This window comes from Meleagris gallopavo, chromosome 26 (assembly GCF_905368555.1).
Source record: "Meleagris gallopavo chromosome 26, MGAL_WU_HG_1.1, whole genome shotgun sequence".
NCBI lineage: Eukaryota > Metazoa > Chordata > Aves > Galliformes > Phasianidae > Meleagris > Meleagris gallopavo.
The window spans coordinates 5,583,664-5,611,455 of record NC_139429.1 but is presented as its reverse complement, the minus strand read 5'-3'; the positions used below and the strand labels follow the sequence as shown (position 1 = coordinate 5,611,455).

The 27,792-nt window shown below is 46.4% G+C and overlaps 2 protein-coding genes across 16 annotated transcripts; one reads left to right on the top strand and one right to left on the bottom strand.

Annotated features, from left to right (window-relative positions):
• Window positions 1–100: 100 nt before the first annotated feature.
• Window positions 101–17,867, top strand: DDX6 (DEAD-box helicase 6). Its single transcript, XM_085209434.1, has 14 exons — window positions 101–246; window positions 2,270–2,742; window positions 4,195–4,258; window positions 4,726–4,830; window positions 6,087–6,216; window positions 6,664–6,810; window positions 7,043–7,141; window positions 7,962–8,080; window positions 8,421–8,549; window positions 8,864–8,980; window positions 10,209–10,272; window positions 11,724–11,825; window positions 12,471–12,650; window positions 13,730–17,867. Exons 2-13 carry the CDS (start codon window positions 2,543–2,545, stop codon window positions 12,644–12,646), a joined length of 1,452 nt encoding a protein of 483 aa, XP_085065560.1. The 5' UTR covers window positions 101–246; window positions 2,270–2,542; the 3' UTR covers window positions 12,647–12,650; window positions 13,730–17,867.
• A 4,360-nt stretch (window positions 17,868–22,227) lies between these two features.
• HOATZ (HOATZ cilia and flagella associated protein) lies at window positions 22,228–27,471 on the bottom strand. 15 transcript variants are annotated; one of them, XM_019622883.3, is made up of 7 exons: window positions 26,623–26,943; window positions 25,274–25,414; window positions 24,711–25,186; window positions 23,945–24,004; window positions 23,650–23,778; window positions 23,465–23,517; window positions 22,228–23,191 (listed from the first exon to the last, which is right to left on the bottom strand). In XM_019622883.3, the coding sequence occupies exons 3-7, from the start codon at window positions 25,110–25,112 to the stop codon at window positions 23,131–23,133; spliced, it is 705 nt and encodes a 234-aa protein (XP_019478428.2). In that variant the 5' UTR covers window positions 25,113–25,186; window positions 25,274–25,414; window positions 26,623–26,943; the 3' UTR covers window positions 22,228–23,130. The 15 variants fall into 15 exon arrangements, with proteins under 15 accessions (XP_019478428.2, XP_085065564.1, XP_085065565.1 ...); XM_085209438.1 differs by lacking the exons at window positions 25,274–25,414; window positions 26,623–26,943 and adding an exon at window positions 27,297–27,471 and having other exon boundaries at window positions 24,711–25,055; XM_085209439.1 differs by lacking the exons at window positions 25,274–25,414; window positions 26,623–26,943 and adding an exon at window positions 27,297–27,471 and having other exon boundaries at window positions 24,711–25,052.
• Window positions 27,472–27,792: the final 321 nt, after the last annotated feature.

Here is a 27,792-nt window from a genome sequence, read left to right as displayed (position 1 = left end):
CCGCACGTGACCGAGGGAGCACGGCCCGGGAGCCTACGCGTGGCGTGCGTGCGGACGTACGTACGTACGTACGTGCCTGCGTGCGAGGCGGGGCGACGTGCTGTGCCCAACCCTGCCGGGAGGGGGAGGGCGCACGGGAGGAAGGAGGAAGCCGCCATCTTGGAGCGTCGAGTCGCCATAACAAGGCACCCAGTGGGAGCGAGAGGATTTTTTTTACCTGGGCGAGGGGGAGCGCGGCTGGTGGCGGTGAGGACGGGCCGGAGCGCCGGGGCGGGCACGGGCCCGAGGGAGCGGGCGGGGCGGTCGCCGCCGTCCAACCGGGCCTCGCGGCCTGCGGGGCGCCGCGGGAGCGCCGAGGCCCGGCGGCGCCGAGGGCCCGCGATCGGGGCTGGGGGCGGCGGGAGCGGCGGGGCCGCGGGGCCGGAGCTCGGGGCGGGGCGGCGGCGGCGCTCTCCGGCGGCCCGAGCGGCGAGGCCGCGGGCGGGGGCCGCTCCATTGTTCGCGAGCGGGGGGTGCCGCTGTGGCGCAGCTGCCTCGGGCGGACCGCGCCGCTCCGTGCCGCGCAGGGAGAGCCGCCGCAACGCGGCCCGGGTCCGGAGCACGCGATGGGCGCCGTGCGTCTCCCGGTGGCGCGGCCGCTTTGCGCGGGGCCCGCCGGCACGGCTCCGCGGCGATCGCGGGGCGGGATGGGGCTGGGGGCGGCCCGAAGGGAAAGTTGTTGTGCGGGGCCCTGATTCCGTCGGGCCGCCTGTGAAATGGTGGCGCTTTTTGGCGAGCGGGGCGGTGATTCGCTGCGTTTGGCGAGGTGTTGTTTTCTGCTTTGGTCTGCGGCCTTTTAAAGCGTAGCTGTGAGCCTTAAGGAGCCGGGAGGTTCTCCGTCTGCAAAGATTTGAGAATTTGCTGCTGCTCGGATCAGGGTGCGATCGGTGCTTGCCGTTACTTTCCTGGTTCGCGCGGTTTTTACCAAGTTAATGGGAAGGAGAATCCTCTTCCCAGAGAGAATCTGAAACTGGTTTTAGTCTGGAAAGTAAGCAGGCCCGATTTTAAACTTTCACTGCGAAATTACAATTGATGCACATGGAAACGGCTGGGCAGTGTGAGAGGAATTTGAGTTCCTTTTCCAATCTCTTGAAATACTCTCTAATACATCTTTTATTTTCCATTGAAATGCTCTAGGGCAGTGGGGGGAGGGGCGAGCAGTTTTTCCCTTGCATTTTCTGTTCGTGGGGACAAATTGCCCGGGCCAGCAGCACCACTTTCTATTCCTCTGGAAGGTTTTGAACCAGAAGTGAGTTGGCTCCTTAAACGTGTTGTAAGGAGCTATCAGTCTCTGGGCTGTACTTGCTTTCTGTCTGTAAGGTGCAGACTTTGTGTCATCTCTGTGGCTTTAGCAATGTTTTTGGCAAATGCAGCATCAGGGTTAAGTCGTGTACCAAACCATGGAGCGGTTCAGGTTGGAGGAGCCCTCTGAAGACAATTGCTTCCAGCTCCTGTGTGCAGTTTGTGCTGGCAGCTGGAAGAGAACGTCACGCAGAACGTGTGAGCAGGGAGTTAGATACATGCTATAAATGTATTTTACCAACTGCTTCATTCAGCTATGGTTGCTTAGATTCAGCGAGAAGCTACTGTGTGTGTTCAGCTTGATGATACCATGGGCTTCTCTGTTTCAGATGGAGTTAAATCAATACCCAGTTTAAAAGTTTGTGAATAAGCTGTCAGAACTTGAGAGCTGGAGGAAGTTGGTTGAGAGTTTTCTTTCTTTTTTATTTTTAAATTTTCTATTTTATTTTCACTTTTTATGTGAAAAGAGCATTTGGAATCAAATGTTTCCGCAAGCCCAACGTTAATTTCCATTTGATGCTGTCACTTAGCCTTGTGTCACAGCCTTGTGCCTAACATTGTTGCTTAGAATGGTGGTTTTTCTGTGTCCCAGCAGTAAAGGAACTTGAAGAACAGGCGAAGCACTTGAGATAATTTGTGCCTAGGTAGTATTTTTCAAGCAGTCCCTGCAAGGCTACTGAAAGCACAGCTGTTTACAGAATCATCTCTGGTGACCTCAGCTCAGCTTCTCAGAGGGGAGAAAAGGTTTGATATGTGTCTAATTGTGCTGAGGAAACAGAAAAGCAAGAACTGCGTTGTGCTGCCTGCAAAGAGGTGATGTTTGGATACTATGCTGTTTTGTGGGCTGTTTGAGAACGCAGAGGCAAACTGGAGGATTTGTGTGTACTGAAGTCCATGTATTAATTGTGATTGTCTGCTTCTCTTTCAGATTGAAGCAAGTGAATTCTGATATAACTCAGCTTTGTTAGAGGGCTTTTTTTTTTTAAAGAAAAAAAAAGTTGATCCACAGTGCATCAGAGCAAGTTACTACTTTACTTTTGAGTGACTTACAGGTGCTTGCCTGCATTGCAATAAAGGACTCATATATTGAGCAAGACTTATTTATCTCTTCATTTTGGAGAGTCTAATAAACTGTTATTACAGTTTCTGTACTGACTTTCAAAGTTTTGAAGTCTAAAAAGACATCTTTAAACATAGAAACATGAGCACGGCCAGAACAGAGAACCCTGTTATAATGGGTCTATCCAGTCAGAACGGGCAGTTGAGAGGCCCTGTGAAACCCAGCGGGGGCCCAGGAGGTGGAGGCACACAGACTCAGCAACAGATGAACCAGCTGAAAAATGCCAACACAATTAACAATGGCACCCAACAGCAAGCACAGAGTATGACCACCACTATTAAGTAAGTATTCGTATCGAGTGCCTTAAGAGTAATGCTTTCATGAGTAATGCCTTCTTGGGTGCTTGCTTTTAAAAAGTTTGGCTTCTGTTTTATGGTGTTGATGACAGAAGTGTCCTGGAATGTGTGATGTGAAAAGAAAGCTGTATTTCCAGGTGTGAGCTTCGCTCTGACATTTACCTTTGCAGTTTATTTGTTGTGAAAATTGAACTTGATGCTTTGCTTTTTCAGGACATGTAGCTGCCTGTCAGTGGTAGCCCACTGAGCAGCAGCATCCTGTTTTCTTTGCTCATTTTTAACTGGTGTGGGAAGGAACAGAAATGTAAGACAAAGGAGGAAGCACAGCCTAATCTTAGTCCAGTTTTGCTTGCTTTGGGTTTAGTTGTTGCAGATCTCTTCTGTGGTGAGAAACTCTTTCCAGTTGGTTCTCTTTTGTCATAGAGCTTAAATGGTGGTGTGTGTACTCCCTGGTGTAACACTCCAATTAGTCAGAGCTTAAGCCAAGATATGGTGGTATCTTTATGACACTCTTGTATGTCTCTCTTCTCCCGTCAAACTGCTGTTGGAAGTGTGCTAATAATACGCACTGGTTGGAAATTCCCTCAGATCTGTGAGATTTGAATGTTACAATAGCAGGTCACTTTTTTCCTCCCACAGTTGCCACTCCTCCCAAGCAACATGAATTTCTGTTTTGCTGCTCAGTTACTGGTGAAGAAAATCTGTGCCTGAGAGAGTGTGTCATGGGATGCTGTAGCTCTTAGTGCTTGCTTAACTCATTTTCAGTTGTGGTGTTTTTAAACTGGGTTACTACCCAAACCGAGGAGTAGAACTTGTCAGAAGTCATCAGAACTTACTTCTGACTGGGACTGGGGAGGAGGAGAACTTGTTCTCTTCCATATGGGGTCTTTTCAGAGGGGGAAAAGTGTCTGAATCTCACTGAGAGTCAAATTGAGAATATGTTCAACATATATTTTGTGTGTTCACTTAGTTTTCTCCCCAGAAATATTTTCATCTTATATTACCCATGGATATAAAATAGGCAGTTCCTGAACTCAGAAATGTGGGTCTTTTTGTTTTTGTTTTTGTTTTTTGACACCAGTAGTAGAATATACCTGTGCGCATTTATTACTTTTCTTTAACATCACTCTGTCAGTGCTCAGTTTGAAATCTGATTTCTGGGTTGATTCAGTGGCCCAAAAATGGGGCTTGAATCCTGACAGGATAAAGATTTCCCAAGTTTGCTTTGCACTTGGCAGGCTGCTCAGTGCCTTTGTTTACCATTTCCTGCCTGTTGCATCCCACTTTGCTCAGAAAAGACTTGAGCTTGTACTTGTAGATGCTTTTAGCATACAGGAGCTGAAAATATTACATGTTAATCACTGTTGCCAAGAAAATCAGAATGCAAAACAGAGTTGCTAAACCAGCCTTTGTTTTTGTTTGTTTCTTTTGCTGTAGACCTGGCGATGACTGGAAGAAGACTTTAAAACTCCCTCCAAAGGATTTGAGAATCAAAACTTCTGTAAGGATGCTTGAATTGCAGGAATGGAAGTTGTGGGAGAAGCTACAGTGAAGCAATCGTATAAGATTCATAGGACTTAAACTTTTGCTCAGCTGTTTTAAATGAGAAATTGCTTTGTAAAATTAATTTGGTCTCTTAAAATTAGTTACTTCCTAGCATTAGATGCTTCTTTGGTGAAGCTCAGTAATTTAGTTTAATGTATTTCTTATTACTCCTGCAGCTTGGGTCCAGTGTCTTCTGCAAGGCAGAAATCAAAAGATGTCCTGTATATTCACAGGATTGTATTTGGGTTTTGGAAAATGGATATTCTCTACTGTATGATATTGCATAGATACGTGAGAACTCCTGTCTAGTAATGGAACATGCCTTCTGGTCTTCCTGCATAAGCAGCCTCTCCTCGGGTCTGACTGATGTGTGCTGTGGTTGTGTGACCTAATCTTATGGATGTGCTTTTTCTGCTTATCCAGGACGTGACCTCCACAAAAGGAAATGAGTTTGAAGATTACTGTTTGAAACGGGAGTTGCTGATGGGAATTTTTGAAATGGGCTGGGAAAAGCCATCTCCTATTCAGGTTGTTAAAATAAACAGACTAGTTCTAAGCAGCAGCTTAATTTTTATAAACTCACTGATGTTACTTGTGCTTAAATGGTGAACACTTGTGTCATGGCTTGGGGAACTGGGGGGTTTGAACAGTAGGATTTTGTGACTGTAGAAGAGAAGAAACATTGATGTCCAGGTAAATCATAGCTGTTGGCTGATGAAGAGATTGGGATTGACTGAGATTTTAGAGAAACTAATTTCATTTTTCCTTTTCACTGTGGAGGCATCAGTGTGTTCCTCATTCAGTAGCATCAGCGGTGATAGCAGTCACAGTGAGAACAGGGCTGTTCTTATACATTTCCTGGGAAACTTTGATTTGCTGTAGGTTGCATATCTTTAGTTGTTACAGAGGTATCTGTATGGCTTTATCACCCGTTCTTGGCTTTTTTTATCATAAGCATCTGGAAGGAGTCATAATGGAGATTATAGGAGAGAGATTAATGTGTTAGTAAGTTTTCTGTCCCTTCCTCTTGCTTTTAAGGGTTGTTTTATGAGTAACTGTTGATGTGTGTGAAATTGCTGTTGGGGGGCAAGATGGTGTTAGTTTTGTTTTTAACTGTTGCTTGGAGAGTTATCATTGACAGCTGGGCCACTTTGTAAGGAATGGAGAAAGCTATGGCTTATTTCTAATATATCTGCTTTGAATCAGATTCTAACACGTCACCTTTTCCAAATGAAAAGACTGTAGATACTTGGGTTGTTTAGATGCTGCTGTAAAAGTAAGCAAAATAAAGAATACATTTGGCCTGTGCCTGAATGGCTGAAGTCTCAAAACCAGCAGGCTTTCCTTTTCAAAAGTCTGTCACAGAAGCATGCAGGTTGGAAATTACATGGACTGATACATTTCCAGTGTTAAGAGATGTGTATCTTTTTCTATTGGAGGAGTTTGCAAGTGTCTGTCGCTGTCTCCTCAATTTTTTTTCCCTCTGATTATTTTTTTTATTACTTTTGGCCTATATGTCAGTATGGGTTTCCCATGCCTGCAGTATCCAGTACTGGGCAGGATAAGAACTTTATTTGGGATATTGGGAGCAGAAGTATTGCATTATGTTGGAGAACTCTTTGCTGATAGATTTAACTCCTTCCCACTGTGCGTGCTCAATACTTGCAGGATATTCTGTTCAGAATAAACATGTAATGTTATATTGTTAGTGAGGAGAGGTATATTTTGCTCATCCCTTTAGTGAGCCTCGCTCATGATTGTTCATGCACTGGCTGTCGTTTCAGGAGGAGAGCATCCCCATTGCTTTGTCTGGTAGGGATATCTTGGCTAGAGCGAAAAATGGAACAGGCAAGAGTGGAGCCTACCTCATTCCCTTACTTGAACGGCTAGACTTAAAGAAGGACAACATACAAGGTCAGTTGGGATGGGTCTGCTTTAGATGATGGTATTGTTGCTCACTGTCTAGACTTGAATCTAAAACTGGTTGATGAAATGCAGTGATGTAGGTTGTCTGCTTGTACTTGCGAAGCAAGTGCATGGGGAATGGTGGAGGGAAGGTGGAATTGTAAAAGTTGCACGGTTCATTTAAGGAACTTGAATGGGAAGGTATCTTCCAGACTTTACCTTCCTGCCCCAAAAAGTGGATTTGGATGAATGAACAAGTGTGGTGGCCGGGAGAGCTGTGTGTGGCATTTATCTTGTTTTAAGCAGCTTCTAGGACTTCTATAAGTATCTATCAGGATATCTACAGTAGAACTGCAACACTTTGAAGTGTGGCTTTTGTGAAGCTTCCGTGTTCTACAGGGAAGTATTTAAGACTGTGTGCTGATAGTAATTCATGCTGATATTTTTAACTTTCAGCAATGGTGATTGTTCCCACCCGTGAACTAGCCCTGCAGGTCAGTCAAATCTGTATCCAAGTCAGCAAACATATGGGAGGTGCCAAAGTGATGGCAACAACAGGAGGAACCAATTTGCGAGATGACATAATGAGGCTTGATGATACAGGTTGGAGCACTTTGCTGCATTACAGTTGCTGTTTGTTTGGGGCTTTTATCCTGAGTCAGAGAATTTGTACTTTTCTCTTATGCCTGTGTTACTGTTTGCTTGTTAGAAAATAGTTTGCGATGTGTCTGTCACAGTATATAGTTATTTTCTCAAACCCTTGGTGTGAAACATGTCTCTGAATGCTGGAAACACTGAGTTGCCTTAACTTCTTTTTGCTCTTCTAACTCCGCAGTGCATGTGGTGATAGCTACCCCTGGAAGAATTCTCGATCTCATCAAGAAAGGAGTAGCAAAAGTTGAGCATGTCCAGATGATAGTATTGGATGAGGCAAGTTGCTCACCTTAAAACATTTTTCACTTTAATAGGTTAAAGCAGTGATGTGTCTTAGCCAGCCAGCTCATTATGCACAGCAACAAATAGCTTTGCTTGAGGATACCAGGCTAACTCATTTCTTGGTGTTTTGAGAAGGTATTTTGGCAGAAGAAGTGAATTTCCTAGGAAAGCAACCTAAGAAAGTTTTACTTCTCTGTTTACTTTTTTGTTGCTGTGGAACAGATTAACAGTCACTTCTGAATGGAGGGAATGCATTTTGTTTAGTTTCAGTGTATAACAAATGATTGGTGCTTACCACAAGTTCATATAAACTGATTTTATAGAATCACAGAATGGCCTGGGTTGAAAAGAACCACAGTGCTCATCCAGCTCCAACTCCCTGCTATGTGCAGGTCGCCAACCAGCAGCCCAGGCTGCCCAGAGCCACATCCAGCCTGGCCTTGAATGCCTGCAGGGATGGGGCATATGATTTGTGAACATCTGAGAGATCACAGGCTTCTGAGTGAGAAGGCTGAGAAAATAATTGTGTGAAAGCTCTTGGAATTTATTTATTTTTCTTTAATTTGATTCTGTTTTGAAAACAGTTTTGAAAACCAGGAAATGTAAACTTCCTTGAAGTGGTGAATCCTGTTTCCAGCAGCTAAATCAGATATCTCTTAGAGTGTAGTATTTACTCCAGAGGGAGTGATCCCATCATGAAGCTGGAGAGGAGACTATTCCTGGTGATTTTTTCCTTCTCCAGTGTAACACTGTCACAAGACTGGAATCTTGTCCCATCTCTTTAATGTCTTATTTTGTACTTCTGTTGTTACAGGCAGATAAGTTGCTGTCTCAAGATTTTGTTCAAATAATGGAAGACATTATTCTCACGCTACCTAAAAACAGACAGATTTTGCTCTACTCAGCCACTTTCCCTCTGAGTGTACAGAAGTTCATGGTGAGTGCAGCTGGAATCTCTTGCACACGATTGTGGCATTGTACATAGGGTGCACGAGTGAGTGGTGTGTGGTTGTTACTATTATTTGTGCACCCATGCTTTCTTGGTTTAATATATCAGCCTAAATATGGGATAGAAGGTAATTGCTTTTAGTTGGTCTGATGCCTCGGAGTTATAAGTAATCTTTCTTGAAATTTTACCCGCCCTGTCTTATGGCAGATACGGAGTGGCTGGGAAATGCATTCTTGCCTTGGAGGAATTTAAGTGTGCCAGAGGATAAGGGTGTCTTTATGCTGATTTGCATGTAGATACACCTGCTTTATTTTTCTTTGTCTTTCAGAATTCCCATTTGCAGAAACCCTATGAGATTAATCTGATGGAGGAGCTGACCTTGAAGGGAGTCACCCAGTACTATGCCTATGTAACTGAGCGTCAGAAGGTTCACTGCCTCAATACGCTGTTTTCCAGGGTAAGCGATAGGGCTAAGAACCTACAGAAGCATTTTGCCCCTTCAAAATGAATAATAAGACTTCAGGTGACAGAGGTTTTTCCTTGACAGAATGTACTAATGGTACTGTATAAGCTGAAATTAAAAATGATTTTTGTCCTGCACTTTTGTGGTACAGAACCTCGCAATTCTTTTCCCCGGTTGTTCAGAAATATAGATGGGATGAATTGCTTGCAGCTCCTGTTCTCCCTTCTTTTTGAAAGGAATTTAGATGCATGCCTTAGACTTGCTGTTTAAAATTCTGTGTTTACTGAACACACTGATTATATGTCCAGCTCCAGATCAACCAGTCGATCATTTTCTGCAACTCCTCTCAGCGGGTTGAATTGCTAGCCAAAAAGATCTCCCAGCTGGGCTATTCCTGCTTCTATATCCATGCTAAAATGAGGCAGGTAAGTATGAGGTTACTACAGCAGTTGCTGCCTGGGTTCTTCTCAGCTGTGTAGCTGAACGAAGTCTCAGGCTTGCTTTAAATTTACATGTCCTGTAAAAATGTATTTTGTTTTGGTTCCACTTTGTGTCCAGACGTTTTCTGCACTTAGGTCTTTCCAAACTGATGAGTTGGTATTCAGGAATACAAACAGAGCAGTACTTGACTGATGTGTGCACCCAGCATGACTGCAAGCAACATCTTGCTCCATGGCTGTAGGGGAATCTGAGAAGTCAGGGAGACAGCTTTGATCAGAGCTCTTAGTGGAATTGCCAACTACTGCACAGCAATTTAGCACCCGTGGCCTTGCTGTAAACCATGAAAAACAGCAATGTGGCTTTGATGCACAAGGACTTACATTACTTGTAGAGTAGCTCACATCCTCAAGCTTCATACTGTAGCTTTCCTTGTTGTTAACCTTGTTGTGAACTGGGGCATTGACAAGAGGTTGAAGTGATGCACAGAAGGCAGTAGGACTTGGAAATATTTTTCATTTTGTATGTAAGCTAGAACAAATTAAAACAACAGCTTTAATGGTAACCTAGCTGTTCATTGGACTGGCAAATAATACAAACGTTTGCTGGGCTGTGTGTGGAGCAGTAATTGAAACAGAAGTGGAGGTGATGTCAGTGTTGAGGATGCAGATGTGCAGATGGATTGCTTGAGACCTGATTTTTCATTTCTCTGATTTGTCAGTAGTTCATCTTTCGGGTAAAAATGGAGGTTGGTTGTTTGGGACGCTGCAACTTGTTCATTTCAGTCTGGAAATGATACAACTTAATCTGTGTGTGGTCCAGAGCGGCTTGTTAGTGAGAGAAGAGTCTGCACAGACACTTGGCTCGTACCGTCACTGACTGATTCAGTGGTGGAAAATACTCTGCCTTGGAAAACGGACTTACTTCCAGTTTTAAAGGAAGGATGTTTTTGGATTTTATGTAAATGCTCACAAATACATTTTTAGGATGTATGATATTAGTATATAGAATTTGGCATGGGGCTAGGGGAGATGATAGTCAAAACATAGAGAATGAAGATACGCTTTGGGCACCAAAAATTTTTGGTGTTAAGAAGTAGCTTTGAGTCAGCTGATATTCCTGAGGAGGTGAGGGTGGGATTTGTGGTTGTAAATTGAGTAGTCAGCTGCAAGTTGTAGCTGTTCTTAATTGTTTTTTTTACTGATGTGTTTCCAGGAGCATCGCAACCGTGTGTTCCATGATTTCCGAAATGGCTTATGCCGCAATCTTGTTTGCACTGGTAAGAGTTCCTATGCATTTTTCTGTTTCTGAAGGTTCTGATGGAGTGGCCATTAGCCCAGGTAGAATAGATAAACTGTTTAGTGATAAAGCTAATCTAAAACGTAGGAGAATTTTTGTCATACTTGTGTGTAGTGGGCTGCAGTGCTCCTGAATCACAGAATCACAGGATGGCCTGGGTTGGAAGGGATCTCAAGGATCATGAATCTTCAACCCCGCCTCCCACCCCGCCACACGCAGGGCCACCAACCTCCACATTTCAGAGCAGCCCAGGGCCCCATCCAACCTGGCCTTGAACACCTCCAGGGATGGACGGGGCATCCACAGCCTCTCTGGGCAGCTGTTCCAGCACCTCACCACTCTCTCTGTAAAGAACTTCCCCCTGACATCCAACCTGAATCTTCCCTCCCTCAACTTCAAACCATTTCCCCTTGTCCTGCTGTTATCTACCCTTTCAAAGAGTAGATTCCCCTCCTGTCTGTAGGCTCCCTTTAGGTACTGAAAGGCTGCAGTGAGGTCACCCTGCAGCCTTCTTTTCTCCAGGCTGAACAAGCCCAGCTCTGTCAGCCTGTTGTTGCAGAGGAAGTGCTGCAGCCCCCTGCTCATCTTTGTGGCTCCTCTGGACCCTCTCCAACAGCTCCCTGTCTTTCTTGTACTGGGGGCTCCAGACCTGGGCACAGTGCTGCAGATGGGGCCTCACGAGAGCAGAGTAGAGAGGGACGATCACCTCCCTGTCCCTGCTGGGCACCCCTCTGCTGATGGAGAGGCATACAGGCTTTCTCTTCTAGTCAAACCATGGTGGTGCAGCTTGTTAACAAATCCTTTCATTGTGGTAATACTTTGCATTTCAGTTATGTTTTCTGTAGGTTCTACCATTTGAGTGTTCTGTAAATTGCTGGATATGAAATAGTAGGAGAACTGTAACTGGAACTGTGGCTAGGATTATTGAATAATGATTTACTGATTCCATAAATGTTTGTAGTTCATCTTTTCTAAATGCTCTGTAGCTCTGATTGGTCTGTATATGACCTGAGTTATCTTAGAGGTGCTAATAACACTCAGTTGAAATGAAACAAATAGTTACGTTAGTGGAATGTAGCTCACATTTCAAGTCAGCTGTGATAATGGCAGTGCATGCCTTATTTGATGAGATGCTTATATAAGGTGACCAGCTCAGAAATAGTCTTCATGTGCAAAAACTGGCTTGATGTGAATTACTTCTTTTGACCTAGGTCTGAAGATATGATGTCTTGATAGTTCTTCTTTTATTATGCTTAAAATGGATAAAGAGCAGGAAGAGTCTGTAACAGAACTGTATGTAAAATATCGTGATATACAGAAGGCTTATCTTTAGAAACTAGTCCTAACCAATGTTCAGAAATGCTAAATGTCCTAGGCCAGCATTAGATTTCATGGAAGTTAATGTTCTTCATGACCTGGGTTGTCTTTCAGATCTGTTTACCCGAGGTATTGATATCCAAGCTGTGAATGTGGTGATAAACTTTGATTTTCCAAAGCTGGCAGAGACTTATCTCCATCGTATTGGCAGATCAGGTGAGAGGAAAAAACATCTTGTAGGGACGGCTGTGCTGATAACTGTAACGTTCCTTAGGCTTTGATTGGATTCTTTCTGTTACTGTACTTGGTAATTATTTTGAGTAGCTTTGTTCTTTTTCCGATGTTTACTTACAGGCACCATCTCTTAGGATTTTCTTCACAAATACCTGAGTAAATGGCTGTGCTCCTTAAACTAGCCTGAAGAGCCTAGTCCAAAAAAAGAAAAGAACATGAGGGGAAAATAAAAAACACCTCTTGCTTTAATTTCATGAAACTTGCCAATGTTTATTGTTTGCAGTTTGGGAAGATTCTATATTGACAACTTAGTTTCCATGGTTTTTAAGCGTGGTGGGTTTTGTTTGTTGGTCTGCACATGCTCCAAGGTGTGTTTGTGGTATCTGGACAGCTGCCAGACACATCCCTGAGAATGGCAGTGAAGAATGGATCTCTGTTTGCACAGTTCCACCCTGCAGTGGTGGAAGACTTTTATTTGGTAGTAGAAAGTCCTTACCAGATGTTGATGGGAAGCTTGCAGGGGTCCAGGTTGACGTTTATAATCAGAAAGCTGTGTTAATAACACCTGCAGAATCTGCAGGCTTTTCAGTTGACCTTCTAATACTCAGTTTAAATTTCTTTTTTGAGGTCGTTTTGGACATCTCGGCCTGGCCATCAACTTGATCACCTATGATGATCGATTCAACCTGAAAAGTATTGAGGAGCAGTTGGGAACTGAAATAAAACCCATACCAAGCAACATTGACAAGAGCCTTTACGTGGCAGAATACCACAGTGAACCTGTAGAAGATGAGAAACAGTAACCATGTGCGTATGTGCTGACTTAGTTGTGTTGGAACGTCATTGTGGGGGGAGAGAGGAAACTGATGTGCTGAAGAGTGTTGGAATGTGAAAACAAAGGTTTGAAATAGGCTGTCAGAGGAGATGGGGAGAATTCTGTTTAGAGACAGGATGGCTATGAGCAGCTTAATGAATTCTTTCTGTATTTCTTAGCTAAGAAGAGAAGTAGAGGCAGAAAGAGAAGTGATAATTAGAAAGGTGAACAGAGAACATAGATCTCTTAAGAGCGTAGCACCAACAGAACAGCCTGATCACCCCAGCAGCTGAGAGAAGCACGTTCAAGCCATAAGTGCCTCGTATTTGTTTTGCATCCTTTGATTCATAGAACTTTTGCAAGTAAGCAAAGTAGGTAACAGAGCTGTAATTCATCTTCATTGCCACTTGAGGTCTACATAGCATAAAAAGAAAATGAGGTTTCTTTGGCAGGGACTTTGGAAGTGTGACTTTTTGATTGCTGTCTGAGGAAAGAAGGCTGAGTCGATTCACAATCCAAAGAAACTGTTGTTCTCACAGTCACAGCAAATAGAGGGTAATGTTTGATCTGTTACTAGTTGAGATGCTACAAAGCATTTGGGTTGAAAGGAGTTCTGTAGTGCATCTTCTCTTAGAGATCATGAATTAAGAATTCTAATGAAGCTGTTGAAATTACTCTCAGCTGACAAAAAAATTGCCAAAAAAACAGTCTGTTAATTAAAATGAGAATTAAAATAAAGCCTGTATGTCTTTGAAATAACTCAAGGCTAGCCCTAGCCAGCTGGTCATGTCAGGGTGACTTGTGGCCTCTACTTTGCTGGCTGAGCTTTCTCCATGTTTTAAAATAAATAAAGCAAATCAAACTGTGAACCTGGGCAAGGTTCTTGGGTGGCTTCCTTGGGAGAGAAGCTGGGTCACAGAGGCACATCTGAGGGACAGTGGTTGAACTGCACCCGATGCCAGTGGCTTTTCTGGAGCTGCCCCACAGTCAGCATGATTCATTTCTTAGGTTCTGGTTTTGCACAGAGCTGACTTAATTGCAGGTGTTGTTATTTATGTATTTATTTATTTAGGCTTTGACTACATATGCCAGAAGGTGAAGCCCTTTGATCCACATCTGTGACACATCATTTCTCTGGGGATACCCTTCTCTTTGTGGGTTTTTCTTCGTCTTTTCATTTTGGAACTATGAAGACTAAAGAGCTCGGCCTTTTTTCTTTTTAAATTTGGCAGCAAGGAAGAAAGAAGATGAAAGGAGGAATGTCTTTTTGTTTTTCCACTTGTTTGCACTGTGTGCTGATTGAACATTAGTTGCACTAACTGCTGGTTTTAAATTTTTTTTTCTTTGGGTGGGAGGGGCAGCAAGGGAAGAAGAGAAACCCTGAAAAGAGAAGAATCTTTGAACACGAGCTTGTCTGCGATTTCAAATTCTCCAACCATCGACTGAGTGCATTTCAACTTCTCCCTGGTTACTCATCTGTTTTTAAGCTAAAGAGCTTGTTACTTATTCGTGCAAAGTGCCTTATGCTATGAGACCATTCAGAATATCACCTTTCCGACACAGCCCGAGGAATCAACAGCCGTTTTTGGTTTCAGGTCAAAGTTCCCCTCTCTTCCCCCTCTCTTCCTCTCCAAGTACTCGAGGCCAGGGCTGTGAGGTGAAACTTATTGGTAATACTATTTTGTCTTCAACTTTTTTTTTCCTTTTTTTTTTTTTTTTTTTTAGTTGGAGGAGTTGATATGCATCTGCAGTTCACCCACACTGTAAATACCTGTATTTAAAACAAAACCAACTTAAAATCTGGGCTGATTAGGTGCAGCATCGTAGCTCCAGAAGGAAAGAGTAGCCTGTCATCTCTTGCAGGAGCCATAAGAAAACCCCTATGCTCTAGCAGAACACTAAAGACTGGTTACCATAAGTCTCCATTAGTAGTTCCAGCACTTGATATGTAGACTTGTTTCAGAGCCGTGGCCCTCTTTCCTCTGGTGCAGTGTGTCCCATAGAAAATCAGATGTGTATATTGTACAAACTTTGTAAATATTTTTTTTTTCCTGTTTGGGTTCATATATAACTTCTTGTTCTTTTTTTTTTTTTTTTTGATGAAGGTTGCTGGGGTTAAAGGGATTTGATTGATTATGGGAGCAGCTAAAGATGAGAGGGGCTCAGTTTTCTGCAACACTAAGCGATGAGAAATGCTCTGAGCAGGGCAGGCTCCACGTGTGCCCCTGGTCAGGGTGGGCTTGCTCTGGTGTTAGCAACACTGTCTGTGCCACTCGTGTGGAAGAGATTATTTGCAAGGCTCTGAGGTCTCAGAAGTCTGTTGCTTAGCTTGTTTGAGACGCTCTTCAATTTTCCCCTTAGAAACTTCAGGAACTTTGCAAGCTCTGAAGGGTGCCATGAGCTGCGTTCTGCGTGGCACGAGGGGGATCCAGCGGGTGTCAGCGTTGCTGAGCAGGACGTGCATAAGGTGTGGATTTGGGTTTAAAAGAAACCATAGGAAACTGAGATGCATAAACGGACAGTTCTGGAGCTCGATGGGAATGATTGATTTCCTGCAGCATTGCGTATTTTCTGCCCAACACGACCTCAGTACAGACTTCTGGTGAGCAGGAAGGGCAAAGCCCTGTGAGTGTCAGGAGCTGCAGAAAGCTGCTTGCCATCTGCTCTGTTTAGGCACGAATTGCTGTCTGTCACTGCGTTGTATATTGCTGGAACACGCTTTCTGGTCAAACGGTGTTGCTTTAAATTGTGCCCCTCCCAACATGCTTGATGTTTGGCCTGATCTCCAGGCAAAAGGAGTGAGACAAATCAAACTGTAAACTTTTAAAATTCCCTTTTAGCCTGTTCAACAACAGCGTCAGGAGGCACCTGGACGAATGCAATCCCTTTTGCTCATTTATTGTGTATACAGATGCTGCACTCACACTATGCTTGCTTACTTTGAGGCAGGAATTAATTGTCTTAATTTCTCCCTTTTTTTTGACCCCTCCCACACTTTTTTTTTTTCTTTTGTTTTGAGTATAATTGTTTGGAACCAAAAGGCAGACTTACCTGTCCTTTTCCTCGAGGAACACACACACCAAACCAGGTGCCTCCTGACAACAGCTTTACAAGATGATGGAAAGGGTGTTTTTTTATTTTTTCTTTTTTTTTTTTTTTTTTTGTCAGCAGTGACTCCATAACTGTAGCAAATGCTGCACTAGAGTACAAACTCAAGAGCTTGGTCACAGACACTCTGTGAGCCACACAGCTTACATTTGACTGGCAGGTACTAAATGTAAACAACTTTGGGGTGCTGGGAGGGGGGTGGGGGTGGGATTTTGTGGGTGATAACTTTGACCAAAAGTAAAATCTTGCTCTTGTACTGCAGCCAGCTTATGATTTTTCCAGAGAGTCAGAAGAGGGATCATTTTAGTGCAACAAAGACATGAAAAATGTAAATAAAAGTTTGGTATCTTGCCAGGGCACACGCTTGTAATAAGAACAGGATAGCAGCGTTGAGTGAGGTGCGTGTGCTCTGCTTGGATGTGGGGTAGGTGAGCCCGGTGCCATGCTCTGATGGTCCCTCTTGAAGCACAGAACTTTTAAATGGAAAGTATTACTTTACACTTGGCCTCTTATTGAGGATTGGCACTTACCTGAACTATCGGGGGCACCGTTCTTAGGTGGCTTCCAGTACCGAAGGAAGCAGCCTATTCGTGGTGCTAATAGGCTATCTCCAACAGATGCAAATGGAAAGATGCTCCAAATGACTAGGGTAAGCCTAGGGTTTTTTTTTCCTTTGTTTGTTTTTCTCCCCGAGATTAATTGTGCATCAATCTTGGCTTCTTGAGATTCCTTGTGACACCCTGTTCCTTTTCTAGTCAGACGCCAGCCTTTACATTTATGCATTACTTGGGGCCAGTCTCTTCCTTCAGCGGAGGAGCCCTTGGGCCAAATACTTCCTCTGACAAAGATGGCATCAATAATAAAATGATCAATTCTGCATTTTTTCCTCCCAGAAGTCTAAAACTCCTTGAATTGAGGTGAAATGGCTGCAAAGAGATCGACACCACTCTGCAGCCAATTTATTCAGATGAGCTGCAGGCTGGCCTCAGGGTGCGCGCTGCCAGGAGTGCAGTGCAGTTCTGTAGGGCTTTCCCTCAGCGGGGGGTGGGGGGTGGGTTGGTCTCAGATATGTATTTTAATTTCCAGAATGAGATGGGAGCATCTTTCCTTTGCGCTCTGGGACTTTTTGTTGTTGTGGGTAAGAACACGGAAGCTCGATATGAATTTGTTGTATTCACGTTGGTATCAAATCATCTCATTCTGATTTTGATTTTGATTTTTTTACTTGGGTTGGGGGAGGGTGTCTGCTCTAAGGATTTAAAAATGCTTCGCATGTTGTCGTAATGATTGAAATGATGGTGAAAGCCTGGAGCAGAGGGCTGTCCTGCAATGGCTCCCGTTCTGCAGGATGCCACAGCACGTGGGCTGAGCTGCATCACAGCTCCCTTATCCTGCTGCTGTGCTTGGCAGCGCTGCTGGGAAGGTTGGGCACAACAGGCGTTTCCAACTGCTGTGAACTTGCAGTCTCTTGAATTGGAGTTGATAATAAATGAGGGCTCTGGACCAAAGAGCATCTGGCCTTCACGTGAAGGCTTTGCTGGATCATCCCCTGTGTTTTGCTCAGTTCACTGCTGTGTTGCTGACGTGTCTACATGGAAGCATTTTTAAATTCTGCTCTAGACAAAGTGAGGGAAGGGTAAGGAGGGGTGGTGGGAGGGATGGGTTTATTAAGATACAGCCTCGCTGTATTTTAACCAATAATTAAAGGGAAGGGGTGGCAGGAGAAGAAAACAGTCATTGTTCCCGTTACAGAAAAAAAAATAAAAGGAACTTTATTTGAAGAAAAAATTATTGCAGTTCAGTGGGGTATCATAACCCACCGGTCCCTAGTCAAGAAGTTGAATGTTACTGTTAATCAGTGAACAACACGGACAAATCATTGCAAACATTTGGGGGGGAGGGGAAAATTGGCTTTCGGTTAAATTGGTGATTGGCAAACTCTCCGGCGGAGCTGAGAATTGGTTGAGGATGTATTTCTCTCTGGATGCGTGTGTCACAGCACCGACTCGGGGGGAGTTTCACGAGTTCAGAGTGCAAAAATAAGACATGATAAAATCCTGATTTTGTTGATTTAAACTCAATAAAAGCTCCCTGGAACACCAGCGTGGTCTCACGTCTTTCTTTGAGCGGTGCTGAGCCCAAACCACGCCGTCCTCCTGCCTTGCACACCACAGTGACACACGAGGGGCATCCAGCCCCACGGTTTGTGGTTTTGTGTGGTGGCAGCGTGCATGGAGATCTCTTGGGCTGCACTGGGAGCTGTGAGGGATCTAATGAATGAGCGACAGAACCGGGGGGTTGGGATGGACTCGGGGATCAGGGAGTCCAACCTCCCTGCTGGAAGCTTCCATAGGGGAGGAGCTTCGTGCCTTCAGCCATCTCTGGTGCTGTGCTGGGCCATAGGAGATCCCGTCCTCCTTCCTCTCCACTCAGTTCATAGAGGTCATTGGTCACAAAGCCATGGTCAGCACTGCAGGGGGAGAAGGCAACCTTTGTTCCCTGATCAGTTCCTAATGTAAATATCCCATCGTTGTGGATCCTGCAGCAAGAGTGTCATGGTGCTTTTTCTTAGCACGTACGTTTCATAATAAAGTACTCATATTAGAAGAACCTTTCTGGGTCTACTTACACTTCAACTGTTAGAAATCAGTATCCTTCATCCCACGTTCTTCATCCTGAAGCTCACATCCTCAGCCCACGCATCCAAACCCATCTCGTTGCACCCTGCGTCCCTCAGCCCTTCTGCATCCCAGAACCATGGAATGTCCTGAGTTGGAAGGGGCTCATGAGGGATCATTGAGTCCACCTGCCTCTGTGCAGGACCACCCCAGACCCTTCACCCTCCTTTTACTGCATCTCTCATCGTGCATCCTTCATCCCACCCCAGCACCACATCCTGCACAGCCAGGTGGCCGCCTGGCCATGCAGTGGGACATCCATGGGGACGTGTGGTTGGTCTGGGTGAGCCAAGGCCCAAGGGCAGAGTCTGGGGTGGCTCTAATGAGTCCCAGCTGTGCTAACAAAGCAGTGACTCCCACCTGCTGTGGGGTTGGGGCTGCCTGGGTCCATCTGTGCCTTGCTGGGAGCCCAGGGCAGGGATGGTCCCAAAACCTCTTAACCCGCGCTGGGGGCTGTTGATAGGTTCCTGCTATTGGGCTCCCACCCTGCTTTTTCTGCTCTGCTTCCTGAAGCTGAGCACAGCCCTGGGGTGCCCTCAGCTCTGCAAAAGGGAATTGTGGGTGCTGCATCCCCCTCTGCTTGCAGCAATGGGGGTGAGCAGGATGCAGCCATGCTCCTCCAGCCCCAGTGCTTCTTTCTGGGGATACAAAACAACACAAGAGGCTGCTAGAATAGAAGAAATGCTTGAAATCTGTTTTATCTCACTTCCTTTTTTTTTGGTCTCCTGTTGCAGGGCGAGTGAGGGCTGCAATAAGGATCAGCCCAAACCTGAGAGCAGTTCTAGAAACAACAGGACCACAGAGGAGGTGTGTGCCTGCTGCTCCCCTGGAGGATGGGGTTCTTGCAGTGAGAAGTGTGGGAGGTGCTGGTGGCGGTGGTGGGGGGTTTCCAGCAGCCCTTCCCTGCTGGAGTTGGGGGTCCTGGTGCTGCTTCCTGCTCTGGGCCACTTCCTGCTCTCCTGCAATGGGGTGCAGGGGCTCAGCACCCCAGAGTTGCTCTCTTTGCTCCCTCCTCATGTCCTGATGCAAATCTTCTCCCAGAGGAAGGCAACCAGCTCTGTCTTCGTCTCCCTGTTGAAGAGCTGCAGTGATGGAGCTTTGCTGGAGGATGCAGTGTGCCCTCCATGTAGAGCAGAGGCTGAGCTGACCCAACAGATGGACCTCAGCTCTTCAGGTGAGTGCTGCATGCTGGTCCTTGGATGCAGCAGAACCTCAATCCCCTCCACCCTGCCTGGTGTGGGCTCTGTTCTCCCCAGGGCTCCATTCCCTCTGGCTGCTGGCAGAAGCATTGGCTTCCCTTGGTGGTGCTGCTTGGCCAAAGGCTGCCCCTTTGGCTGGGGTGTTGTGTGGCTGGGGTGCAGCTCCTCCAGCCTGTTTTCCTGGGTGTGGAGAAGCAGCGTGATGGTGAGCAGTGCTGTTGAATCGTGCAGGTGTGGCAGCTTAGTTCTCAGTTTATTTGTGTTTCTTTAGCATCTTCCTGCGGGAAGGAGGTGGTGGCAGATTCCAGAGAGAAGCACCGGAGAAGCACCTCTGGGCTGTGGCTGTGAGGAAGGTGGGGGCTGCTTCTTGGTGGTACTCTACCCCCGTGTTGGAAGGTGGGAGGCAGAGCTTGGAGGGGCTGTGCTCAGTGTTCTGCAGCTCCTGCAGTGCTCCATCGCTCAGGCAGAGGCCTTGATGTGATGCTGCTGCTGGGTGAGGAAAGTTTTCTTTACAGAGCTGTCCCCTCTTGGCCACTGGGGGTGGGCTGGCTCCTCTCTGATGCTGGCCAGGTGTGGGCTGGGGGAACTCATCTTTGGGGTAGGGGGTGGGAGGAGAGCTCACTATATACTGCTTTGAGGAAGGTCCTGAGCTCCGGCGCCTGGCTGGCTGCATTTCCAGCTACCCACATGTCTCAGTGAGGCTCTCTACCTTGGGGTGCTTGAAGAGCTTGTAGGTCCCACCCTTGTTCTGGATGAAGCTGTGCGTGATCTCCAGCAGTGCTGCCAGGAGCTCAGGTAGGGAGCTTGGTCAGCGTGCAGCAGTGCTGGGTGCTATCTGCCTTCTTTTCCTCCTTACCTGGGGCATATCAATGATCTCCTTGTCCTGCAGGATGCTGATGTACTTGGTGAAGGTTCCCACAGAAAGGGTAACTTTAGAAAAGGGGGAAGAAGAATGCAATTGGTGGGGGAGAGGGAAGGATGAGGCTGGTGGTGCAATTTTTCTTTTCTTGGCAGCTGCTACTGTGAGAGAGCCTTGCCTTGGCTGAGAGGCCAGCCCTATGCATGCTGCTTGGCATGTGCTTGTGGACTCTGCTCCCAGTCTCTGTTAAGAGCACAATTATGACTTAATCCAGTGTAACTGGTGCTCCTGTATGCCTGACACCGTGCAGAATCCAGCTGAGCGCCCTGCATGGGTGCTTGAGCTTTGTCATACAGCAGCGTGAAGCTCTGCAGGGAAATGCTTGAGCAAGTGCTCTCTGTTCCACTTGGATCGAAGGCAGCAGCAGAGCTGAGCGGAGGCTGCAGGGAAGACACGGTTTGCCAAAGGCCCTGCTGCATTTATTCAGCTCTCACACCAGTTACATGGTTACAGAGCTGCTACCAAGGGCTGAGCCTGCAGCTTCCTGCTGTGCTCCCAGGGGCTGCCTGCAGCAGGCTAAAACGGCCTGAGGATGTGGAGCACATCATGCACCTCCTCTGCCCTCTTGTGTAAGAGCAGCACTGCTGCTTCAGGAAAACAAAAGCAGCTGGGGTGCATGGTTCTTGTTTATCCATGCTCCCTGCTGGGGCTTTAAATATCTCTCTAAGTGGAGACCATGAGTTGTCTGTAACAGCAGTGCCAATGTTTGACCATCAATAAAGTGCTCTGTGCTTCCTTGGTGTTTTGGTTTGTGCCTTTGACCTCCCAGCCTGACAGAGCCTGGTGCTGTCAGCTTCATGCCCTCCCTTCACATCCATCCCTGGGAGAGGGAAATCAGAGTCCCCATCACAGAGTGAGGAGCAAAGTCAGATCAACAGTAATGGTGCCCATCCCAAGGCAGGGCGGGCTGCCCCATGGGTGCTGGTCACCTGTTTCCCATTTTACCTTCACCTCTGTCCCAAAAGAGGCGATGGGCTCTGCTAAATAGGGCAGAAGGGTGGCAGAGAGGGCAGCAGACAGAGTAGCTTAGGACTGAGACACATGGACAGCTGCTCTGGGGAAGGAAATCCACCTCCTCCAACCTAGCAGTTAGAGCTTGGCTTGTTTTCAGCTTGACTTGAAAGGCAGAACATGCACATGTGCCAACCACTGTGCTTTGAGTCCTCACATCCCCAGGAAAACAAAAACAAAAAACAGACTTCCTGTGCAAAAACACCCAGAAACTGAACCAAGGGGAAAAGAGTGAGAGGTGAAAGGCCCCAGGGAGACCCAGCCCTCCTGGGCTGCAAGGGGAGGTGGAATGGGGATGGACTGGAGCTGAGGGGGCACTCGCCCTGCTGCACTCCCAGCGTGGTTCCTGCTGTGTGCTGTCTCTGGGATCAGAGGAGATGCTGTGGATTTCACACCCTGTAGGCACTGCTCCCCCAGGCAGAGCTGGCTGGGTCCCTGCCTGGTGCTCTGCTTGCAGGGCAGGAGGAGGATCTGAAGCCTCAGCTGAGGAAGTGCCAATAGGGAGCAGCTGTGGGGCTGCCCTCACCCCCAGCCCAGCACTGGCCATGGCTCACTGCAGGACCCCGCTCCCCTTGAGTCCCCATTCCTCCTCCCTCCACATCTCCCCACCCAGAGGACTCTGCATCCTGTCTTTAAATCAGAAAAAAAGACAAAGTTCGTGCAAAACATTTAGATTTGATGTGAAAATGAGAGGCAAATGTGTCATGCCTTTATGGAAGAAAATCATTCAGCATCTGAAGGAGAAAGGCAGCACTGTCGTACTGCAGTACACCTGGGTAACACTATCACTGCCCAGACTTCTCTGCTGGGTAACTTTCCAAACAAATCACAGACAGGGAAGGGAAAGGGAGGAAAGGGGAAAAAGAAAGGGAAAGGGAAAAAGGAAGGGAAGGGAACAACACTTCCAAGCATGGCATATCCATGAAGATGACCATTTTCACCATTACTATTATCATATGGATTGAATACAAGGAATAACTGAGCACCTGAACTGACACGGCCTGGATTTAGGGCTGAACGTGAGCCTTTGACCTGGTCTTAAAGCTCCACCTACGTCGGGGTTCTCAGAATAGCACCCAACACAAAGGAAATCATCTACACCAGGATGCACGTCTGCTGAATCCATTGGAAAACATTTCTGTACTGGCTCTGAAGGAAAGAAAACATTGGAATACATCCATGGCAAGCAGCAGCATTATGTTTTCTGCAATTACTGATGGGAATCTGTAGATTCTGCTACTTATATTTGGTCTCTTCCAATAGAAGAATCCAACTGGGAACAAAGTGCTGTAGGACACAAAGCGGTTCTGACATGGGAGCAATAGAGAGGGCTTCCAAAACCACCACCAGCACAACAGGGCACCACAGCTCAGAAAGTTTTCCAAACTAAGTGTTCATTTTAACTTCAGCAGCACGGAGAAATTTGGGCTAGGTTGAGAAGCTGCTGCAAACCCATCCCAGTGCTGTCAGTCGTGCTGTGTCTCGGTGTGAACAAGAAATGTGACCAAAGCAGGGATGCCTGAGCAGTGCAGGTTGTCACCTCCAGGATTGGGCTGAACTATCTGAGGGCCTTTACTGCTTCTTGATCCTCACGTTCTGCTTCAAGTGCCTTCTGCCTGCTGCAAAGAATAGAGATTAGTGAAGCTCTGCATTGACTTTAATGGTCCCTTCCAACTCAAACGATTCTACGACCTACTGATAAACAAACGGAGCACACATGAAGTAAAGAACAGAACACAGCAGCACTCCCCTCCTTTCCACTTCTAAGTTTTGTCATGACAAGTGTTAATATAGGATAAAACCGAGTTATTTTCACACATGAAGAACAATTAGAACATCTCCCAACATAGATCCTGACTATTCAGACAGGAAAGCTTTGGTGTTTTCGTTACCTTACTTGGTTACTTTTCATCTTCGGTTTATGTGGACGAGAAATCAGCTCTTTCTGAAAAGACAATGACCCTCTGATCATCATTAGTTCTTTCCACTTCTATCAAATGTAATTCAGTTGTATTAGTTGGGATACGTGGCCCTGCAGAAGGACAGAAGTTTAACCCTGTATGGGATAAAACCTCACCCATCTCTGCTCCATACTGTGTGACTCAGACCTGAAGGAAACGATGGTGGGAGAAACGTCAGCGCTCAGAGCACAGCAAAGGGGCTGTGAGGATTCTTTCAGCAGATCCAACCAAACCTGGGAGCTGCACTGTAAGGATGCACACACCTCAGGGCACAGCTGGAGCACGGCCCAAAGCAATCAGAACACGGCCCAAAGCAACCAGAACATGGCCCAAAGGAACCAGAACATGGCCCAAAGCAACCAGAACATGGCCCAAAGCAATCAGAACATGGCCCAAAGCAATCAGACGTACCGCAATTCTTTCTTCTCTCTGTTTCCTCAGCAAAGCCAGTATTTCTTCTTTCTTCTTGGCCTGAGAAGAAACGTTTACCAAAATGAGCTCAGAAAAAAAATGAGCTCAAAGCACGCGATGCTCATGGTGTAAACCTGAAATTCTTCACTGAAGCTGAGAGCCAGCCTGAGCATCTTGAGTTTTCAAGGGTAAGGCAATGCCAGGGCTTCCTCTTTTAAATGGGTTACACTGATTTCTCAGATTTACGGTGTTAAGAACTCTGAAATTTCATTGCTGACCATGAAATGCTCTACAAAGCCCATGAGAATGACTGACGTGCAGCTCAGCCTGGCGAAAGGAACGCTCTGAATACAATGGCCATTTTGCCACGTGCATCATTCAGCATAGATTTTCATTTTCTTATTGGATACCTGAAGCTCATAGCATGTCCTGTACCAAAAAATAACATGGTATAATTGCAGATTCAGGCCACGTTATTACGTATTTAATGCTAGTTGTCTTCGTTTCTACTAGTGTGCATTTGTGATACATACGTGGGACATTAATACATGGGTTAGAGTGATGTGGCTTCAGTAAAGGGCTCTATCCACAGATCCCATCAGTGACTTGGAAGCACACCCAGCTGTCGTCTGCACAACTGTTAGCCAGGACCAGGCTGCTTTTGGAACTGCTCTTCATGTCATTTCCAAAGTTCCAAAGCTCCACCGAAGGACGCACAAAGATCAGGAATGGCGACGAGAAGAGAGTTGGGCTGAGCAGCTCTTACCTGCTGTCGGTATTTTTCTTTTGCTTCGGCTTTCTGCACGCCGTGAGCTGCTGACGGGGTCCGTCTGTGGGCCGGGCTCAGCCCAGGGGACGAAGGTCCCTCACGCCGCAGGTTGGTGGGACACAGGGAGGACTCAGACAGCGGCGGCAGCACGGCTGTGCTCCAGAAGATGCGGGCAAACTCCACATCAGCTGGGCTCGATCCAGCAAAGACGAGGGGCCCATCAGGCTCTGTGGGGCCACGTGGGGCTGCGCTCTGATGGCCCCTCTCCATCTGGTGGCTCCAATCCTGCCCCACAGCCTGAGGACGGCGCTGCCCGCTCTGCTGGCACGACCCTGTCACCTGCTGTGCAGTGATGATAAAAACGTTTGTCTTGATTAAAATGCTCATGGGGCTGAGCATTTCTTCAACACGTGTAGGCGGATGCAAAGTTTGGGAAGCCCAAGGCTGAGATGAGCACAGGCCACGTCTACAAACTTTGGGAAGAAGAAAAGATTTGCTGTGAGATTTGCAGAAGATGAATTGCTGCGTGCTCCCACTGGGTGTCTCCCCAGCCTTTTTACCTGGCTGTGTGGTTAGTGATTGGTGCTCTGGCAATCAGCTAACTACACTGCCTAGTAACCAGGCTGATGGATGAGCTCCTCCCTTCCTCTTCCTACTTGTATGAAATTTGGGCTTTTCTAAAAAAGAAAACAAACAACACCCTTCCCCCCAACATTACAGTAGTATTATTAAGTTTGTATTTTCCCCCTTATTATAATTACTGAACGTTAAGCAAAGTGGGCAGGGTGAAAACCACTTGTAGGTTCACTTAGCTTTGTATTTAATCAGTGCTTAAAACCCTCTTGGCTTACTGGCTTGTTAAGTCAGACATGAAAGCTGAATGCAAATGGTTTTCTTTGTAGCTGACAGATCAGCTGAAGGCAGAACAGAACACGTTCTCAGCCCATTCCTGTGCATCAACAATCGAGTCTACCAAAATTCTTCATGCAACTCAATGACTTCAGCATAGCAGACAGCATTCTTGTCAGGAATGTCCCAAAGGATTTTAGCACCAATTTAGCATAGAATCATAAAACATTCCAAGTTGGAAAGGACCCGTAAGGTTCACTGAGCCCAGCTCCCAGCTCCACACAGGACCACCCAAAAATCAGACCATATATTTAAGCAAATCTAATATTTCACTTGATATTGGCAACAGATACCAATGTCTGTTGGGCAGCTAACATTACTGGAAATAAGGATGTAAACAAAGAAACATTAACCCTTTTTGCGCTAGGAATAAGGATGCAGTGAGGCTGTAATGCGGGGTCCTGTGCCTTGTTTTGATGGCAGTGAATTTAGTGATTGTGGGGCACTGGGTACAATCAGCTAACTACACTGCCTACAAACCAAGCACTGCTCTCGTGATGGTGCTGTGGAGTTCAAACCTGGAAAAAGAGGAAAGCACTTCCAATAATATTAAAGTACTCCATGTGTTATTATAGCAACAGTTGGCATTGTCAGAAAACATTGGTCATACCACCCTTAGAGCTACTCCACTAAATCCAGAGCTCTCTCTTTTCCCCAGAGATACAGAAACAGAGGCAGAGGTGGTTGTCAGCCCCCCAAACGTTGCAGTGCTACCAAAGAAATAGGAAAATCTGGTCAGCAGAACAAGGTGGAATAGGCAGAAGTAGTTATAATTAATTGTGCCTCGTGTCTAATGAATGTGTATGCAACTAGTAATAGCATAAAATTATTTTATATAGATTTATCAGGCTGCTGCTAACTCAGCAATGAGACAGAGCCTGTAAGCCAGGGAGAACTTTGCCTGCAAATTAGACTTTTTTTTTGCTAGCTTTCAACCATAACTGCCATATTCTTAAAATGCAGAAAAAAAGAATTCAGGACTTACCCTTAAGAAGCTTACCTTGTGAAAATCCTGCTAGGGGCTGAATTCGTAATAAAATGCTCAAAAAGAATTAACGGGAAGAGAGAAACGGCTAACTTCTTCTTTCCTTTCTTTCCATCCACAGGGCACCACTTTCCCAGGCAGACATGGGGATGGCATGGACCCTACAGGGGCACCTGGTCCCCATCTCTCCCCATGGATGGCTGTGCTGGAGTGGCCCCAGCCGGCTGTGGGTCAGCCCTTTGTGTACATTCTGTCACCATGGGCACTCAGGGCTGGTGCCTGGAGGATGGACCCAGCTCTGAACCGACCGCACAGCTCTGGGATGGGGAGCTTTGTTGCAGAAGAGGTTTCTATGGGCAAAGTCAATACGGAGCACAAGTTTCTCCCTTCTCTTGTGGACAAATGGCTGCGGGTTGGGCCAGAGCTGCAGGGGGTGTCATCCAGGCTTGATGCTCCATCTGACGGTCCAGCACATCTCTGGGGTGATACCCGCAGCCTCAGGCTGCTTTTAAGTCATAGAGGAGCTGAGGTGGCATAGAAGGAGGCCTCCGCACAGACAGACCCACCCTCTGACAAAGCAGATGGAGAGGCCTTTTCTCTAAGGAGATTGTCATCTGGGATGCTTTCCCAAAATGAAGCAACTCACGCTCCTTGATCTTACATCAGTAGTTGTGACTTCAGCTGCTTACCTGAAGGTGTCCGTAGTTGATCATCTACAAAAAGCAGGCGGCGTGGAGAAGGAAGGTTGCCACAAGCAAGCTGCCCTTAGCTCTCTTGGTACTCGATATGAAAAATGCAAAAACTTCTGCAGAGCTGGCTCCTGCCAGCAGTGTGCTAAGGGAAACTGTTTGCTCTAGGTTTGGCCTGCAGTTACTAGAGAAACTACATCTGACTCTTCCCTTTGCACTTCATGCCTAGGCTTGCCTGGTGACCAGGAGACCCACAATTTAATCCAGCTAAGAATGCTCCTGCTGAGTTCAGGCCTGACCCGAATTCTACTTCAAGCCTTTGGACGGATTTCCATTGATTTCAGTGAGCTCTGAATACATCCAGAGTTGGAGGCTGTGGATGCCCCATCCCTGCAGGCACTCAAGGCCAGGCTGGATGTGGCTCTGGGCAGCCTGGGCTGCTGGTTGGCGACCTGCACACAGCAGGGGGTTGGAGCTGGATGAGCACTGTGCTCCT